At 42.8% G+C, this 18483-nt stretch overlaps 1 protein-coding gene across 4 annotated transcripts in view; it reads left to right on the top strand.

Annotated features, from left to right (window-relative positions):
• Positions 1 to 18483, top strand: part of ascc3 (activating signal cointegrator 1 complex subunit 3) — a 777147-nt gene that overhangs the window by 288834 nt on the left and 469830 nt on the right. For all 4 annotated transcript variants that reach the window (XM_070885599.1, XM_070885602.1, XM_070885601.1 and 1 more), the window contains exon 14: positions 9257 to 9391. In XM_070885599.1, the coding sequence (XP_070741700.1) occupies positions 9257 to 9391 (135 nt within the window). The remainder of the gene's footprint in view (positions 1 to 9256; positions 9392 to 18483) is intronic.

The raw sequence follows: 18483 nt of genomic DNA, 5'->3' as shown, positions 1-18483 counted from the left end.
CTGTACAGTCTTGCTACAACTGTACACCTGGAGTACTGCTTACAGTTTTGGTCTCATTTAAGGAGAGAAATACTTGCATTGGAAGCAGTTCAGAGAAGGTTCACTAGGTTGATTCCTGAGATGACGGGGTTATCTTATGAAGAAAGGTTGAGCAGGTTGGATCTATACTCATTGGCAGGACGTGATTGCACTGGAGAGGGTACAGAGGAGATTTACGAGGTTGTTGCCGGGAGTGGAGAATCTAAGCTATGAGGACAGCTTAGATAGGCTGGATTTGTTTTCATTGGAACAGAGGAAGCTGAGGGGAGACCTCATTGAGGTGTATAAAATTATGTGGGGCCTAGATGTAGTGGATAGAACGGGCCTATTTCTCTTAGCAGAGGGGTCAACAACCAGGGGGCATAAATTGAAAGTAATTGGTAGAAGGTTTAGAGGACATTTGAGGGGAAATTTCTTCATACAGAGGGTTGTGGGGGTCTGGAACTCACTGCCTGAAAGGGTGGTAGAGGCACACGCTTAAAAAGTATTTGGATGTGCATCTGAAGTGCTGTAACCTACAGGATTACGGACCATGAGTTGGAAAGTGGGATTCGGCTAGAAAGCCTCTTGTTGGCCGGCATGGACATGATGGGCTGTAATGGCCTCCTTCCGAGCTGTAAACTGCTATGATTCTATGAATTGAATGAGAGGTGATCTCATTGAAACATATAAGGTTCTAAGGGGGCTTGACAGGGTGGATGCAGAGAGGATGTTTCCCCTTGTGGGGTAATCTAGAACTAGGGGGCATAGTTTCAGAATAAGGGGTCGCCCATTTAAAACAGAGATGAGGAGGAATTTTTTCTCTCGGTGGGTCGTGAATCTTTGGAATTATGTGGAGGCTGGGTCATTGAATATATTTCAGGTGGAGATAGACTTTTGAACTACACGGGAATCGAGGGTTTTGGGGAGCGGGCAGGAAAGTGGAGTTGAGGCCAAGATCAGATCAGCCATGATATTGAATGGCGGAGCAGTCTCGAGGGGCCAAATGTGGGTGGAGAGCGATACGAGGAAGTGGTCAGAGGTGGCCTTATCTGCGATTGACACGATGGGAGTAGCGAGGCCACGAGAGATGGCAAGGTCGAGGGGTTGGTCGTGAATATGGGTTGGGGAGTTTACATGGAGGAGACATTAAAGGAGGACATGAGGTCAGTGAACTCCGAGGAGAGAGAGCATGATGAATTGAGATGGAGGTTGAAATCACCGAGGATGAGAAGTCGTTCGGTGCAGAGGCAGAGGGAGGAAAGTTGTGAAGAAATATCGGTAATAAAATTGTTATGGTACTTGGGTGGGCGGTACAGAATGAGAATTTTAAATGAGAGGTGAGGGTGAAATAGTGTGAGATGGTGAAAGGAGGAGGAAGTGCCGGAGGAGTAGGGGGACAGACCACGGTGCGATTTGCTGATGAGAGCCACACCACCACCACGGCGGTCTGAACGGGGCAAGTGATGGAAGGTGCAGCCAGGGGGAGGCTTCATTTAAAGGTAAGATGTCATCGCCCCTCAACCAGGTTTCTGTCAGGGCCATGATGTTGATGCCATCATCCACGATAAGCTCATGGATGGGAAGGGCCTTGTGCGCAAGTGAACAGACATTCTGGAGGGAGGTGCGGAGAGGGTCAGTGATGGCTGTCCCACTGCCTGCGTCCACAGGGTCAGCACTGATGGGGGAGGGGGGAGGTGAGTTGGACAGGGAGGAGATTGACAAGATTAGCCCCCAGGAGCGTGCTAGGCGGTAAGGTCGGAGAGAAAGTAGGATGGGACAGTTGGAGCTGCTGCTCGTATGGAGGCAGCGACGAGTATCTCGATGGGTCCTTCGTGGAAAGCAGAGAGAGGCACAGAGGGAAGCTGTAGGCTTATCCAAGAGGGAGTCGAGCCAGGGACGGCGGAGGCAGGAGAATGGGAAGGTCGACAAGTAATGAAGGATTGGGGTCGGGATTTGGGAGGGCAGAGTATCCGAGAGAGGAGAGAGGAAAGATGAAAGGAGGCTAGATGTCAGGGATAACGATCAGGGAGGGATAAAGAGAAAAGGGAAGTGAGGGTGGGGTGGAAAAGTACTCTGTGGCTCAGGTCCAGAGCGGCAGCCAAAGTGTGCACGTAAATGGACAGGGGAAAAGCTCAGCTTACAAAGCATGGTGTTTAATTGCTGTTCTTGATGTAGTTCAGAAACCTTTTTGTTTTATTTTAGTGATTGCTGAGGTCAGTTAAGAGGTTACAGCCATTTTGTATCCTTGTTCAATCTCTCTCTCTCCTTTTAGACCCTCCTTAAAACTTACCTGTTTGACCAAGTTTTAGTCATCAGCCCTGATTATTCCCTTGTTTGGTTTAATGTCAATTTTGTTTACACTCCTGTGAAGGGCATTCAGACATCTTTCTATGTTAAAGGTGCTCTATAAATGCATGTTTTATATGTATAAAAAATCGAATTGTTGATCCCAAAATGCCTTTGGTAATCCTGGGCTTCTAAAATGCACTGGTCTTGGAATTCTTGCTTGAATTGGAACAATTTATGTGTCACTGTGCTCCAGGCTGGATTGAGCTTTGAAATGATGAGAAGAGATCTAATTACACAGCTTGTAACTGTGGAACCACTTCTCTGAATTCTAAATTACTTTTCCTTACTTATTTGCATAATTTTATGTGAAGAATTTGGTCATTGAAATATGACAATTGATGACAAATTGCTTGACTGGACCAAATTAACTCTGAGAAGGAAGTTTTACAATACAGGTGCAGCGTCCAAAATCCGGAGTTCTGGAATGATCCGGATCCTGACGACCTCTGGGTCCCGCCGCTGCCTGACCTTGGGGCCTCGCCTCACCGCCCCTTGTCGCCACTGCCCTTACCTTGGGGCCTCGGCAGCAGGGCCCACCTAAACACCTTCTCGGTGGCGGGGTCCACCCAAACAGCTCCTCTTCGGCGGGGCCTGTACGTTCACCTTCTCCTCGGCGTGACCCCGCCCGGACACTTCCCCGGCGGCGTGACCCCGCCCGGACACTTCCCCGGCGGCGTGACCCCGCCCGGACACTTCATCGGCGGCGTGACCCCGCCCGGACACTTCATCGGCGGCGTGACCCCGCCCGGACACTTCCCCGGCGGCGTGACCCCGCCCGGACACTTCCCCGGCGGCGTGACCCCGCCCGGACACTTCCCCGGCGGCGGGACCCCGCCCGGACACTTCCCCGGCGGCGTGACCCCGCCCGGACACTTCCCCGGCGGCGGGACCCCGCCCGGACAGCTCTGCCGCGGCAGCTCCTCAGCTGTGACCCCCCCCCCCGTTCTGACGTTCCAAAATCCGGAAATACCCGAACCTGATCTCTGGTGTTTCCGGATTCGTGACGTCAAAGACGATCCAAAGTCCGTAAACACACAGAATCCGGAACAGCCTCGGTCCCGAGGGTTCCGGATTCTGGACGCTACACCTGTAGTACATCACTTTTAATTATTTCCAGCTACTTCATTGTACGGTAATATGTGCTGAACAGATAAATGTAGTACCCTGCATTCTTTGCCCTAGTTTTTTTGTTTCCTTCTTTGCTACTTACTGTAATTTCAAATAGAGCATAATAATTTTGCCAAAGATGAAAATAAAAATGAGGTGGTTAATTTTACATAATTCAAGTATTGAAATTGTATGTGGACAATTGTTAATTAACTTGATGTTTATAAACCTCTTTAAAAATAGCAGCCAGAAGAACACTATGACAATTAACTGTGATTGAAAGTCCTGGTAGGTGAAATGAAACAGCTCACACCTTCACTCAGCTGCCTAGGAGGAAGGTGAAGGCAGTAATGCATGCTGAGATTCTGACTTTTGCTAAAAAGGAACAAACCTGCACTTTTGTGTTATGTCGTGATATAAACAGTGTTGCTGCCCTATAAATACCTCCTATTTATCTAAAAGTGCTAAAAACTAATCTGTCAACCAAAAACTGCATCTTCTAGGGATGAGCAAAGCTCATTAAAATTTGTAGATTTGATTTGTACATTCACGGCATAACCCCATTGATGTGCACTTGGGGCTTCTCTTTTGTGATAGATGTAGTTGGAAAGATAGTTGGAAGGTAATTATCACAGCTCCTCCCCCATTAAAACCGATGGAAGATGCAATTTTCCTGCTTTTGGGTTGATTTTCAAGTCGCTGGTGCTTTGAATGAAAAAATAATGCCGTTGGAGATTTGGCAGCACATGATTTATTGCTCCAAGATCAGTTTTTAAAAACCTTTACATGACACTTCTTAGAATCATAAAATGGTTGCAGCACAGAAGGAGGCCATTCGGCCCGTCGAACCCATGCCGGCTCTCTGCAAGAGCACTTCAGCTAGTCCCACTCACGACCTTCTGATTCACTGCTAGGCCTGGTGTGGCATATTCTAAATAAAAATGCAGGAAAATATGGAGTATTTTCATTGTAAAACATCCCAAGGTGCTTCACAGGAATGTTATGAAACAAAAAAAAAATTGGACACTGAGCCACATAAGAAATTACGGCATGTGACCAAAGAGTTTTAAGGAGCGTCTTAAAGGAGGAAAGAGAGGCGGAGAGGTTTAGGGAGGAAGTTCCAGAGCTTCGGGTTCAGGAAGCTGCAGGCATGGCCACCGATGGTTGAGCAGTTATAATGAGGGATGCTCAAGAGGGCAGAATTTGAGGAGTGCAGATATCTTAGCGGGGTTGTGGGGCTGGAGGAGATTACAGAGATAGGGAGGAGCAAGGCCATGGAGAGATTTGAAAACAAGGATGAGAATTTTGAAATCAAGGTATTTCTTAACCGGGAGCCAATGTAGGTCAGTGAGCACAGGGGAGATATATGAACGGGACTTGGTGCAAGTTAGGACACAGCCATCAGAGTTTTGGATGACCTCAAGCTTACGGAGGGTAGAACGTGGGAGGCCGGCCAGAAAAGCGTTAGAATAGTCAAGTCTAGAAGTAACAAAAGCGTGGATTAGGATTTCAGTAGTAGATGAGCTGAGGCAGAGGCGGAGTTGGGCGAAGTTCCGGAGGTGCAAATAGACTTTTTTTACCCCCGCTTATCTGCACCAGTAATAAAATAACTGCCTCGAGCTCACCTCAAAGTGTCAGTACTGTACTGCATGTGCACATTGCATATCACACTTGCACTTGCATAGAATGTACAACACAGAAACAGGCCACTCAGCCCAACAGACCTTTGCCGGTGTTTGTGCTCCACATGAGCCTCCTCCCACCCCTCTTCATCTAACCTTATCAGTGTAATGTTTTAGTCCTTTCTTCCCCGTTTGTTTATCTAGCTTCCCCTTACATGCATCTATGCTATTTGTCTCAATCACCCTTTATGATAGTGAGTTCCACATTCTAACCACTCGTTGGGCTAAGTATATTCATAAAAAAATAATAAATTACAACTGAACAATATTTAATAAAAAAAATAAAACCAGTAATTTTCTGCTCGTTTTTGCTGACCTTGATAGCTTAGTCTGTTTCCAAGGGGAGGAACTAAGGTTTTGTAAATGTCTGCCTATCTAGAGCTTCAGGAGATCATTGAAGCATTCCCTTCTGCTGAATCTCAAGATCGAAGGACAGGATTGCTGCTTCAGAGTCTTTTTTTAAACACACAAGCAAAACTTTCTTGGTACCAGCAATTAGCTTCCACATGATCTCTGGTTGTAAGCATGAAGAAATTGAGCAGGTAGAGGAAAGGAATTCTGCTTTGCTGTAGTTTTTCTTTTTGGCCTTAAACCGGCCTGATCTTTTAAAAGCAGCTTGGCTTAGGACACTGACAGCTTTCCTCAAGGCGATCCTTTGTCCCTATTGGGAAAGGGCAAGACACAAGTAATAATAACACATTATGTGTGTTGCATGGTATAACATTCCTGTCATTATGAGATCGATTTGTTATCCTCCATTTTGATTTGAGCAATGTCACAGGAGATATGCTAACTAAATACAACAATACAACTGTTTAAGGATGCATCTATGAGCAACGTTGTGTCCTTTATTGTAAGGGTATACAGATAACGTAAGGAAGTGGGAAGTGTCATTAGATACCAGTCCCCTGGCATTCTGCCTAAAATGTAGACTTGATCCAGTCTATGGTAGGCAGGCTGGAAGCATGCAGTGATGTCTTTAAACTCTGCTTGACAACATAGAAATAGTCACCAATGAGAAGTAACAAGAATGACAGCAAAAGCAGTAATGCACTGAACTCCTGGAAGTTTGAACTTTAGCGGCTGAGGAAGTTCGCTTCATCTGAAGACCCTGCCCAGAAGTGGCATCATCGGAGGATCTAAAAACCAAAAGTGGCTGCATAGTGTTACTAATCACTCCAATATTTAAATTTGTTTGTAGAACGGCTACAGCAATTAAGTTGCTGTTAACATAGAAACATAGAAAATAGGTGCAGGAGTAGGCCATTCGGCCCTTCGAGCCTGCACCACCATTCAATATGATCATGACTGATCATGCAATTTCAGTACCTGATTCCTGCTTTTTTTCCATACCCCTTGATCCCTTTAGCCGTAAGGGCCACATCTAACTCCCTTTTGAATATATCTAACAAACTAGCCTCAACAACGTTCTGTGGTAGAGAATTCTGCAGGTTCCCAACTCTCTGAGTGAAGAAGTTTCTCCTCATCTCGGTCCTAAATGGCTTACCCCTTATCCTTCGACTGTGACCCTTGGTTCTGGACTTCCCCAACATTGGGAACATTGAACTATTTAGTGATTCTTGTGAATTTTGAATAAGTCTTTTTTAAATCCTTTACAAATAATTAATTCTAATTGTCCAAACAAAATTTGAAAATAGGGGAAAATATCTCAATTCGGCAATTCTTTTTCAGGCCGGAATGCTATCTAATTATTGGCATTCAGAATATGAAAACATGCTTGTTCAGTGCGTTCATTTTTATTCTTTAATTTATAACAAATTATGTTGACTAAATGCATTGTTTTCACGCTGTTATCTTTTCTAATTAGCATCGAAATACAGGACTGTTCATTTTTAAGAAAAAAATAAATGCAATCCACTTTACTATATTCACTGGAATTTAGAAGAATGAGAGGGGATCTCATAGAAACATATAAAATTCTGACGGGATTGGACAGGTTAGATGAAGGAACTTTGCTATGTCCAGGAAACACAAGAGATTGGTGTGCAAAAATAAAGCACATGGTATTGGGGGTAATGTATTGACGTGGATAGAGAACTGGTTGGCAGACAGGAAGCAGAGAGTAGGGATATACGGGTCCTTCTCAGAATAGCAGGCAGTGACTAGTGGGGTGCCGCAGGGCTCAGTGCTGGGACCCCAGCTCTTTACAATATACATTAATGATTTAGATGAAGGAATTGAGTGTAATATCTCCAAGTTTGCAGATGACACTAAGCTAGGTGGTGGTGTGAGCTGTGAGGAGGATGCTAAGAGGCTGCAGGATGACTTTGACAGGTTTGGTGAGTGGGCAAATGCATGGCATATGCAGTATACTGTGGATAAATGTGAGGTTATCCACTTTGGTGGCAAAAACATGGAGGCAGAATATTATCTGAATGGCGGCAGATTAGTAAAAGGGGAGGTGCAACGAGACCTGGATGACATGGTACATCAGTCATTGAAAGGTGTCATGCAGGTACAGCAGGCAGTGAAGAAGGCAAATGGCATGTTGGCCTTCATAGCTAGGGAATTTGAGTATAGGAGCAGGGAGGTCTTACTGCAGTTGTACAGGGCCTAGGTGAGGCCTCACCTGGAATATTGTGTTCAGTTTTGGTCTCCTAATCTGAGGAAGGATGTTCTTGCTATTGAGGGAGTGCAGCGAAGGTTCACCAGACTGATTCCTGGGATGACATTACTGACATATGAGGAGAGACTGGATCGACTGGGCCTGTATTCACTGGAGTTTAGAAGAATGAGAGGGGATCTCATCGAAACATATAAAATTCTGACCGTTCTAGACAAGCAGGAAGAATATTCCCGATGTTGGGGAAGTCCAGAACCAGGGCTCACAGTCTATGGATAAGGGGTAAGCCATTTAGGACCGAGATGAGGAGAAACTTCTTCACTCAGAGAGTGGTTAGCCTGTGGAATTCTCTACTGCAGAGAGTTGTTGATGCCAGTTCGTTAGATATATTCAAGAGGGAGTTAGATATGGCCCTGACTGCTAAAGGAATCATGGAGTATGGCGAGAAAGCAGGAAAGGGGTACTGAGGTGAATGATCAGCCATAATCTTATTGAATGGTGATGCAGGCTCGAAGGGCTGAAGGACCTACTCCTGCACCTATTTTCTATGTTTCTATGTAACACACACACTGCTAGGTCAGCAAGTCAGAACATTCATAGTATTCTATCTAACTATATGTGTGAGGTAGATCAGAACAAACTGGTGTTTTTCATTACTTTGGAAGTAGTTATGTTGAGTAAAACATTTAAATTCAAACACTCTTCGTTTTGATTTTCTACATATATCCATGAGGGCATCAGCCTGAATTGATGGAGCACACCTTTAGTAATTTTTTTTTGTCCAGCGTAAGAATATGACATAATTATGACAACTAAGGAAACTTGTAGATTATTCTTGTGGACATACAGTCAAGGTTCAGCTAAACCCAACTTGTCGTGCCAGGAGGCTCTTACCGCTGCCATCTGATCACAGGTGCTGACTGAAATTTCCACATGGAATTTGCTTTCACTTACCATGCCAGTGATCATTAAGTATCGTCTTTGGTCTTGTGATGTGAGAGTTCAAAGAGAGCCAATATTTTCTACCTGGGTATGGCCACATTATTGTAAATTATTCCCAGATGTTGAATTCACCGGTGTGAGAAAGATGTGGATCCTGCTTTTTCCATGTGTAGTCTGATCATTTGGGTTTTTTTCTAGTGGAGTTCGCATAACAGTTCAGCCAATCTTGGGTCGAAGGGGATTCCATCACTAGCTTGGTGCATGTGATTTAGATCAGTTACCCAGAATGGTTTGATCTTGGGACATTCACAAGGTGGATGAATGATTATTGAACTCTATTGTTGATCACTGACTGATTAAGATCAAATAATCATTTGGGATATTCACATGCATTCTGACAGAAAAAACACATTAACAAACGTAGAAAATAACAGGTAAATTCTATGATGCATTAATAAGTGGAAAATCAATTGTCCGATATTTATCACAGAAAAGTAGGAAGATAAAATGCTTCCTTATTATGGCTCGTGCTTTACTTGTCTTTAACAGTTCCCTTGTTGTCTAATCCTAGGTGATGGTATTTGTACATGCAAGAAATTCAACTGTACGAACAGCCATGGCTCTTCAAGAAATGGCAAAAAACCAAGGCGAGATCATGTACTTCATCCCAAACCAAAGCGCGGACTATGGCTCTGCTGAGAAACAGGTACTGTCAAGAGAACCTTCAATCAATGAAGTGTGCTGTGTGCATGTCCTTGAAATTTCTCAGGTCGTAATGCTAGCAGCAACCTCCAGCACTGACCCCACCTCAGTTTGTGGGATTAGTGGGAGGGCACCTCGCCAGCATGAGGCGTCCATTTCTGGAACCTGCTCACCCATATCCACGGAAATTTTGGCCTTCACCTGCCTAGGGTGCAAAAGCTTGCCTGGCCTAGATAGTTATTATGCCTCCACTCACTTCGCGTATCAGCTACCTCGCAATAAACCTCAGAAGCAAGAACTCATTTGCTTTGTAAGAGGCAGATGGAAGAACTAACTTGATTGAGCTTTTATTTGTGGGCTTCGCTGGCAAGGCCAACATTTATTGTCCATCCCTAATTGCCCCTGAGAAGATGGTGGTGAGCCACGTTCTTCAACCGCTGCAGTCCTCGTGGTGACAGTGCTGTTAGGGAGGGAGTTCCTGGATTTTGACCTAGCGACGATGAAGTAACAGTGATATATTTCCAAGTCAGGATGGTGTGTAACTTGGAGGGGAACTTGCTGGTCTTTTGCACCAGCGTGCTGGGCTCGGCCATCATTGAGGATGGGGATATTCATGGAGCCTCCTCCTCCTGTTAGTTGTTTAATTGTTCTTTGATGAAATAACAAAGAGGGTTAATAAAGATAGTTCAGTCGATTTTCTGTTCTGGACTTTCAAAAGGCGTTTGATAAAGAGCCACATAAAAGACTCGTTAGCAAAATTAAAGCCCATGAGATTAATGGGGCAGTGGCACCGTGGATATGAAATTGGCTATGGGACAGAAAGCAGAGAGTAGTGGTTAACGGTTCTTTTTCGGACTGGAAGGAATTATACAGTGGTGCCCCCCAGGAGTCGGTATTAGGACTACTGCTCATTTTGATACATATTAATAACCTGGACTTGGGTATAAAGGGCATAATTTCAAAATTTGTAGTTGACACAAAACTTGGAAATGTAGTAAACAGTGTGGAGGATAGCAAACTTAAAGAGGACATCGACAGATTGGTGAAATGGTAAGACACATGGCAGATTAAATTTAACACAGTAAACTATGAAGTGTATGGGATCCTTGGCTTTATAAATAGAGTTTTAAAAAAAAGCAAAGAAGTTACGCTAATTTTTATACATCACTGGCTATTCCTTAGCCTAGAGTATTATATTCAATTCTGAGCACCACACTTTATAAAAGACATCAAGGCCTTGGTGAGGGTGCAGAGGAGATTTACCACCTCAGAGAATGAGGGTTTTCAGTTATCTGGAAAGACGAGAGAAACTGGGATATTTCTCCTTCGATTAGTGAAGGTTATGAGGTGTTCAAAATTATGAAAGGTTTGGTATAATAGACTGAGATAAACTTTCTCCACTGGCAGGAGGGTTGATAACCAGAGGGCACCGATTTAAAATAATTGGCAAAAAATCCAGGGGGGAGATTAACATTTTTTTTGCTCAGCGAGTTATGATCTGGAATGCACTGCCTGAAAGGGTGGTGGAAGCAGATTCAATAGTAACTTTCAAAAAGGAATTGTGCCTTTGTAAAAAAGGAAGGATTTTAGGGCAGTAGGGAAAGAACAGGAGCTGGGACTAATTTGCAGTTCTTTGAGAGCCAGCACAGGCATGATTGGCTAAATGGCCTCCTGTGCTATATGAATCTATAGTGCCCCTTGCTAGACAATGAAGAAACTAACAGAGATGGCAACTACCAAGAACAACTGGGTCTGTGCTGTTTCCCTGGTAGTCAGCGGGAGGCTTGTGGAGCCCCTGCAGAATTTCATGGCCTGTGTTCTTAGCATGCATGAGAGAATTATAGAATCATAGAAATTTATAGCATGGAAGGAGGCCATTTCGGCCAATCGTGTCCACGCCGGCCAACCAAGTGCTATCCAGCCTAATCCCACTCTCCAGCTCTTGGTCCGTAGCCCTGTACTTTAAGTGCACATCCAAGTATTTTTTAAATGTGGTGAGGGTTCCTGCCTCGAGGGGATAGGGGCTGCGAGCATCGGGTCCTGCTCACAGCCCGCAGGACACGCTGGGAGGGCAGGAGCATGCGCACAGACTTCACTGCGCATGCGCGCAGGTGCCGGCACTGTTTTCGACGCTGGTCTGTTGCTCCGCCTCCCACTTCACAATGCACGCCACATTGGGACTCCGGGGACTTGGAAGAGCGGCCAGGATGTGGCGACATTTTTCCGGTGCAGTTTTCAGCGCGCAAAGTTGGCGCACTTAAGGTAAGTGCACCGAAAAAAGGGGTTGGGCAAAATTGAGCCCTATGTATTTATAAAACATCTTTGGGTTTTCCCTCATTTTACTTGCCAACATTCTTTCATGCTCTCTTTACTTTCCTGATATTTTCATTGCACCCCTGCACTTCTTATACTCTAGAGTTTCTGCAGTGTTGAGTTCTCGGTATCTGTTATAAGCTTCCCTTTTTTTTTCTTTATCTTACCCTGTATGCCACTTGACATCCAGGGGGCTCGAGATTTGTTTGTTGTTTGCCCCACCCTTTTTTTTAAGGGAACATACTTGAACTGTGTCGTCAGGATCTCCTCCTTGAATGACTTCCACTGCTCTGACACTGATTCACCATCAAGTAGCCGTTTCCAGTCCACTTTGGCCAAATCCCGTCTCACTTCAGCAAAATTGGCTTCACCCCAATTGAGAACTTTTATTCCTGGTCCCCCTTTGTCCTTTTCCATAACTACCCTAAACCTTACTGAATTATGTCATGTATTGTCCATTTCTTTGAGGATTTGAACTTCGTGGTAGAAATAAGAGCATTGAAGACCATTATGGAATATTATCCACTTTCATTTTTCACTATTGATACTATGCAAAACCTTTCTCCCAATTTCAATTTTCTCCTCAATCACATTTCCTCAAAAATAAGATGCACTCCTTATGTCAGTTCTTCATTCACCCCTAGAAATACGTGATCACATAACAAATCACCAGCTTACTCATAAGCATGTGTCCAACAACTTCCGACTCTTGCACAAATAGCCCAAAGCAGCTTGGAGAACAGGAAGAAACTTTGCACAGTACCGTTTGGAAATTGTAGTCTTTTACATTCAAGATGGTGTGGGAACAAAATGGAGAGACTTAATTTTGCAGGAGTTTCAGTATCCTTAAGCTTTGCGTGTTCCAGTATATCTTTATCTAACTACACATGCAATATTTATAGCATTGTTTTGCAATCAAACTCAAGCAATCATACATTTTAATAACTTTTTATGAAAGTATATTGAATTTTAGCTCCATTTTTTGGCACTATGAATATTCGAAGAATGCACTCATTTTTCGCATTCACCATCAATAAAAGGAAGTCTCCCTTCCTCAATGCTTCCTAAACTGCAAGCTTCAGAGTATACTTCCAGCATGACAGAGTTAGAAATGAAGGCAAATGATTAGAATAGAGGGTAAAGTTTCACCTTCAATACTCTTAGTCTGGAGCTTTGCATGCACACCTCATTACTTAAAGAAAATTGCCAGTAGACGTAAAAGTAGTGTTGACACATACTTTAGAATTAGAGTTAGAAGGTGATGTATGGTTTAATATAATGAAAATATATTTGAAGTTAAATTGGTGTAAAATGACTGCTGTTGCAGTGGATTTTATATTTGATAAATGCACCAGAGTGAATCATGTCTATAAAGTGTTACCTGTCCAAAGTGCCCGAGGACAGCACTTGGAACATATTGGATCAGATTTGATCCTTTATTTAGAGATGATTAATGTGTTGCAGTCAGCAGGTTACTGCATGTAATTAAAAGGAAATTATTATTACAACAAAAAAGAGCTGGGAGTATAAAAGGTTAAAATACAGTTATTGACCACAAGATTATTGAGAAATATTTGGCATTTAAAACATTGACCGTTTTGAAAGTGTTAAGTATGTGTTGATGGTAGATACCTTGGAGTGGCAAAGAAAGGGACAACAATGTCAAGCCATGTTGTCATTTGAATTATGTTTTAATGTGTGCTGCAGTACTATGAAAGCATAAATCAACAATCAAATTGTATTTGACATCAACTTTAAGATAAGTGAACATCACACCAGTTTTGGTAGCCCAGAGACTGATAAGTATTTAAAGCACAATTATCAAGCAAACCAAAATATTAGCAGAAACTTAGATTTGGTAAAACAATTGTACTCTCGCAGGAGCCTGGGTGAAGGAAAAAGAATTGCTTTGCTTTGGCAGGAAACAAATTAAATGGACTTGTGTGCCATGTTCACACTATAATCACACACATGTGATACAAAAATGAAGACATTTGCTCCTTCACATTATGACATCCTTTCTGTACAAGATGACTGCTGTACAATATTTTTCTTTTAACTCATTTAGTTTCTGTGCAGTAAATTGAAACGAACTGCATGTCAAGTTAGCAAAAGGCAGAATGTTCTGCGTATTTTCCATTCATTGTATGGTATTTACACAAGGTGTACAGGATAGAAGGTAAATGGCCAAATGGCCTCCTTCTATGCTGTAACCATTCTATGATTCTAAAGATCACTGAAGGGTAAAGAGAAAATGGAGAGTACAATAGAATGGAGATTGAGATGCTGAGAGAGAGTGCAGTAAGTCAAACATTTGAGAAAAATTCAATTTATGGACTTTTTCTAAAGTGTCGTTATCTATTTTCTAAGTATTCAAAAGGTATTGTCTAAAATAATAAAAAGTGAGTTAAATTATTTTTTTAAATGTGATTTAAAAAAAATATATATATATTTATATTTTCTTTCCAAAAACTCAAAACTTAAGAGATCATGAAGACTTTATCACCTTGGCATTTAAGAACATATATTTTTCTCCTTTCCTCATCCTGCCATTGATTCTAAACCGTAAGTTATTCAACAATGAAACTTCCAGCTGCAGTCAATTACGCATGTTCGATTATGCATTTGGAAAGCTAAGGTGGTAAAATACCTTCACAGTTCAGTGCTGCTGTTGTATAACAATTCAAATTGTACGTTTTTTTTTAAGTTTGTTATTGCTTTTCTAATAGTCATAACAAAACTATGAGCAAAATGAGAATCGCTGAGCATGAACTAAATTATTACCTCATTTTATATCGCATTATTTCCACTACTTACCCACAATCTTAGGGCATCCTAGGGCTCTTGGGGAGGAAAAAAAGAGTCTCCAAACCTAGAGCTCTCTGGATAACTAAAGAAATTGGGATTAAAATGAAACAGGTGTGACAATAAAAATCAGCATGAATTTATGGAAGGGAGGTCTTGCATAGCAAATTTATGCAGGTGCAAAGAAATGATGGACCTTGTTGACAAGAGAAATTCTGTGATATAGTTAGATTTCAGCAAATTTTTTGATATTGTGCCATACAAGAGATTAATCCACTAGGCAGGAAGACATGGAACAGGAGGCAAATTTTTGAGATTGACTGAAGGATCGGCTAAGCTAGAGAAAGGAAAGCGTGATTATGAATGGAACTGCACTGCCATAGTAAAAGGCCACTAATGTCCTTTAGGGAAAGAAATCTGCCGTCCTTACCCGGTCAGACCTATATGTGACTCTAGACCTACAGCAATATGGTTGACTCTTAACTGCCTTCTGAAATGGTCAATCAAACCACTACAAAAAGCTATAATAAGAATAAAACCGGATTGTTTTATTCTTATTGAAAACAACAGCATACAATGTGGCCAAGACTAGTGGGAGGTCAGAGGATTGAGAAACTTTTAAAAGCCAGCAAAGAACGACTAAAAAATAATGAGGCGGAAGATAAATTATGAAAGTAAACTAGCACGAATATAAAAACAGATACCAAGAGTTTCTACAGGTACATAAAAAGGAAAAGAGTGGATAAAGTAAATGTTGGTCCCCTAGAGGATGAGACTGGGGAATTAATAATGGGGAACAAGGAAATGACAGACATTGATCAAATATTTTGTAGCGGTCTTTATGATAGAAGACACGAAAAACATCCCAATAGTGGATAATCAAGGGAGAGAGGAACTTAATACAATCAATGGGCCCGAGTTTGGTGAAAGCCAAGTTCCGCCCAAGTACCGTCCAAAGGACCGCTAAGATCCTGATGGTACTTTGGGCGGAAGTTTCATGAAAAGATGTGGGAAAGACCACCAGTGGCAAAAATGCCGAATCTGGGCAGCAACGGGTGGTTGCTCCCATTCTGGGGGACAAATGCGATCCTTGGCAAAGTACCGCCGAGGATAGAGTCGGGCCCAAGGAGGGGAGGAACTGATAAAATAACACGTTTTCAAAACAATTAAAAAAACACCAGAAATCCTTCAGCGGACCCCATCCACCTAAATCCCTGCAAAAGAAATAAAGAAAAGAAGTGCACTGACCTTTTTTTGCAGGTCTTCATACTTACCATTCAGGTAAGACCTGCCTCCATGCGGCGGTCTTTTCCTCTGCTGGAGCGGAGGACCACCCGGACCAAACTGGCAACTCAGCGGGCGGGAGAACTCTTGTGGGTATTGCACGCCAGTGAACGATCCCCCACGGTCTTCTCTCCCCGCCGGCGTGAAAACCTGACAAAACTCACTTGGAGGGGAGAGTGCCCAAAAACCATCGAGACTGCTGAGAAAACTCAGCAGCAGCTGACGGTAACTCGACCAAACTCTAAAGAAGTAGTACTTGATAAAATAATGGGACTAAAGGCGGACAAGTCCCCTGGACCTGATGGCTCACATCCTAGGGTCTTAAAAGAAGTGGCTGAAGAGATAGTGGATGCATTGGTTGTAATCTACCAAAATTCCCTGGATTCTGGGGAGGTCCCAGCGGATTGGAAAATCGCAAATGTAACACCACTAGTTAAAAAAGGAGGGAAACAAAAAGCAGGAAACTATAGACCAGTTAGCCTAACATCTGTCGCTGGGAAAATGCTGGAATCCATTATTAAGGAAGAAGTAGCAGGACATTTGGAAAAGCAGAATTCAATCAAGCAGAGTTTGCATGGTTTTATGAAAGGGAAATCATGTTTGACAAATTTGCTGGAGTTCTTTGAGGATGTAATGAACAGGATGGATAAGGGGGAGCCAGTGGTTGTAGTGAATTTTGATTTCCTGAAGGCATTCGAGAAGGTGCCACATAAAAGGTTACTGCACAAGATAAAAGTTCACAGGTTTGGGGATAATATATTAGCATGGATAGAGGATTGGCTAACTAACAAAAAACAGAGCATCAGGATAAATGGGTCATTTTCCAGTTGGCGCGCAGTAACTAGTGGGGTGCCGCAGGGATCGGTGCTGGGACCTCAACTATTTACAATCTATAGTAATGACTTGGATGAAGGGATCGAGTGTAATGTAACCAAGTTTGCTGATGGTACAAAGATAGGTGGGAAAGCAAGTTGTGAGGAGGACACAAAACATCTGCAAAGGGATATAGACTGGGCAAAAATTTGGCAGATGGAGTATAATGTGGGAAAATGTGAGGTTGTCCATTTTCGCAGAAAAAATAGAAAAGCAAATTATAATTTAAATGGAGAAAAATTGCTAAGTGCTGCAGTACAGAGGGATCTGGGTGTCCTTGTGCATGAAACACAAAAAATTAGTATTCAGGTACAGCAAGTACTTGTGAAGGAAAATGGAATGTTGGCCTTTATTGCAAGAGGGATAGAGTATAAAAGCAGAGAAGTCCTGCTACAACTGTACAGGGTGTTGGTGAGGCCAAACCTAGAGTACTACGTATAGTTTTGGTCTCCGTATTTAAGGAATGACATACTTGCATTGGAGGCTGTTCAGAGAAGGTTCACTAGGTTGATTCCGGAGATGAGGGGGTTGGCTTATAAGAACATAAGAAATAGGAGCAGAAGTAGGCCTTACGGCCTCTCGAGTCTGCTCCGCCATTTAATACAATCATGGCTGCTCCGATCATGGACTCAGGTCCACTTCCCTGCCCACTCTCCATAACCCCTTATTCCCTTATCATTCAAGAAACTGTCTATTTCTGTCTTAAATTTATTCAATGTCCCAGCTTCTAGAGCTCTCTGAAGCAGCGAATTCCACAGATCCACAACCCTCAGAAAAGAAATTTCTCCTTATCTCACTTTTAAATAGGTGGCCCCTTATGCCCTCTAGTTCTAGTCTCCCCTATCAGTGGAAACATCCTCTTTGCATCCACCTTGTCAAGCCCCCTCATAATCTTATACATTTCGATAAGATCACCTCTTGTTCTTCTGAATTCCAATGAGTAGAGGCCCAATCTACTCAATCTTTCCTCGTAAGTCAACCCCCTTATCTCTGGAATCAACCTTGTCAACCTTCTCTGAAGTGCCTCCAAAGCAAGTATATCATGTTGTAAATGTGAAAACCAAAACTGCACGTAGTACTCCAGGTGTGGCCACACCAATACTATATACAACTGTAGCAAGACTTCCCTGCTTTAATACTCCATCTCTTTTGCAATAAAAGCCAAGATTCCATTGGCTTTTCTGCTCACTTGCTGTACCTGCATACTAACCTTTTGTGTTTCATGCACAAGTACCCCCAGATCCCGCTGTACTGCAGCAGTTTGCAATCTTTCTCCATTTAAATAATAACTTGCTCTTTGATTTTTTTCTGCCAAAGTGCATGACCTCACATTTTCCAACATTATACTCCATTTGCCAAATTTTTGTCCACTCACTTAGCCTGTCTGTCCTTTTGCAGATTTTTTGTGTTCTCCTCACACATTGCTTTTCCTCCCATCTTTGTACCGTTGGCAAACTTGGCTATGTTACACTCGGTCCCTTCCTCCAAATCGATAATATAGATTATAAATAGTTGGGGTCCCAGCACTGATCCCTGCAGCACCCCACTGGTTACTGATTGCCAACCTGAGAATGAACCATTTATCCCTACTCGTTTTCTGTTCATTAGCCAATCCTCCATCCACACTAATATATTACCTCCAACCCCGTGAACTTTTATCTTGTGCAGTAACCTTTTATATGGCATCTTGTCAAATGCCTTCTGGAAGTCCAAATACACCACATCCACTGGTTCCCCTTTATCCACCCTGTTCGTTACATCCTCAAAGAAATCTAGCAACTTTGTCAAACTTGACTTCCACTTCATAAATCCATGCTGACT

This window comes from Pristiophorus japonicus, chromosome 7, assembly GCF_044704955.1.
Source record: "Pristiophorus japonicus isolate sPriJap1 chromosome 7, sPriJap1.hap1, whole genome shotgun sequence".
Taxonomy (NCBI): domain Eukaryota; kingdom Metazoa; phylum Chordata; class Chondrichthyes; family Pristiophoridae; genus Pristiophorus; species Pristiophorus japonicus.
This window is presented reverse-complemented; position numbering and strand designations above follow the sequence as displayed.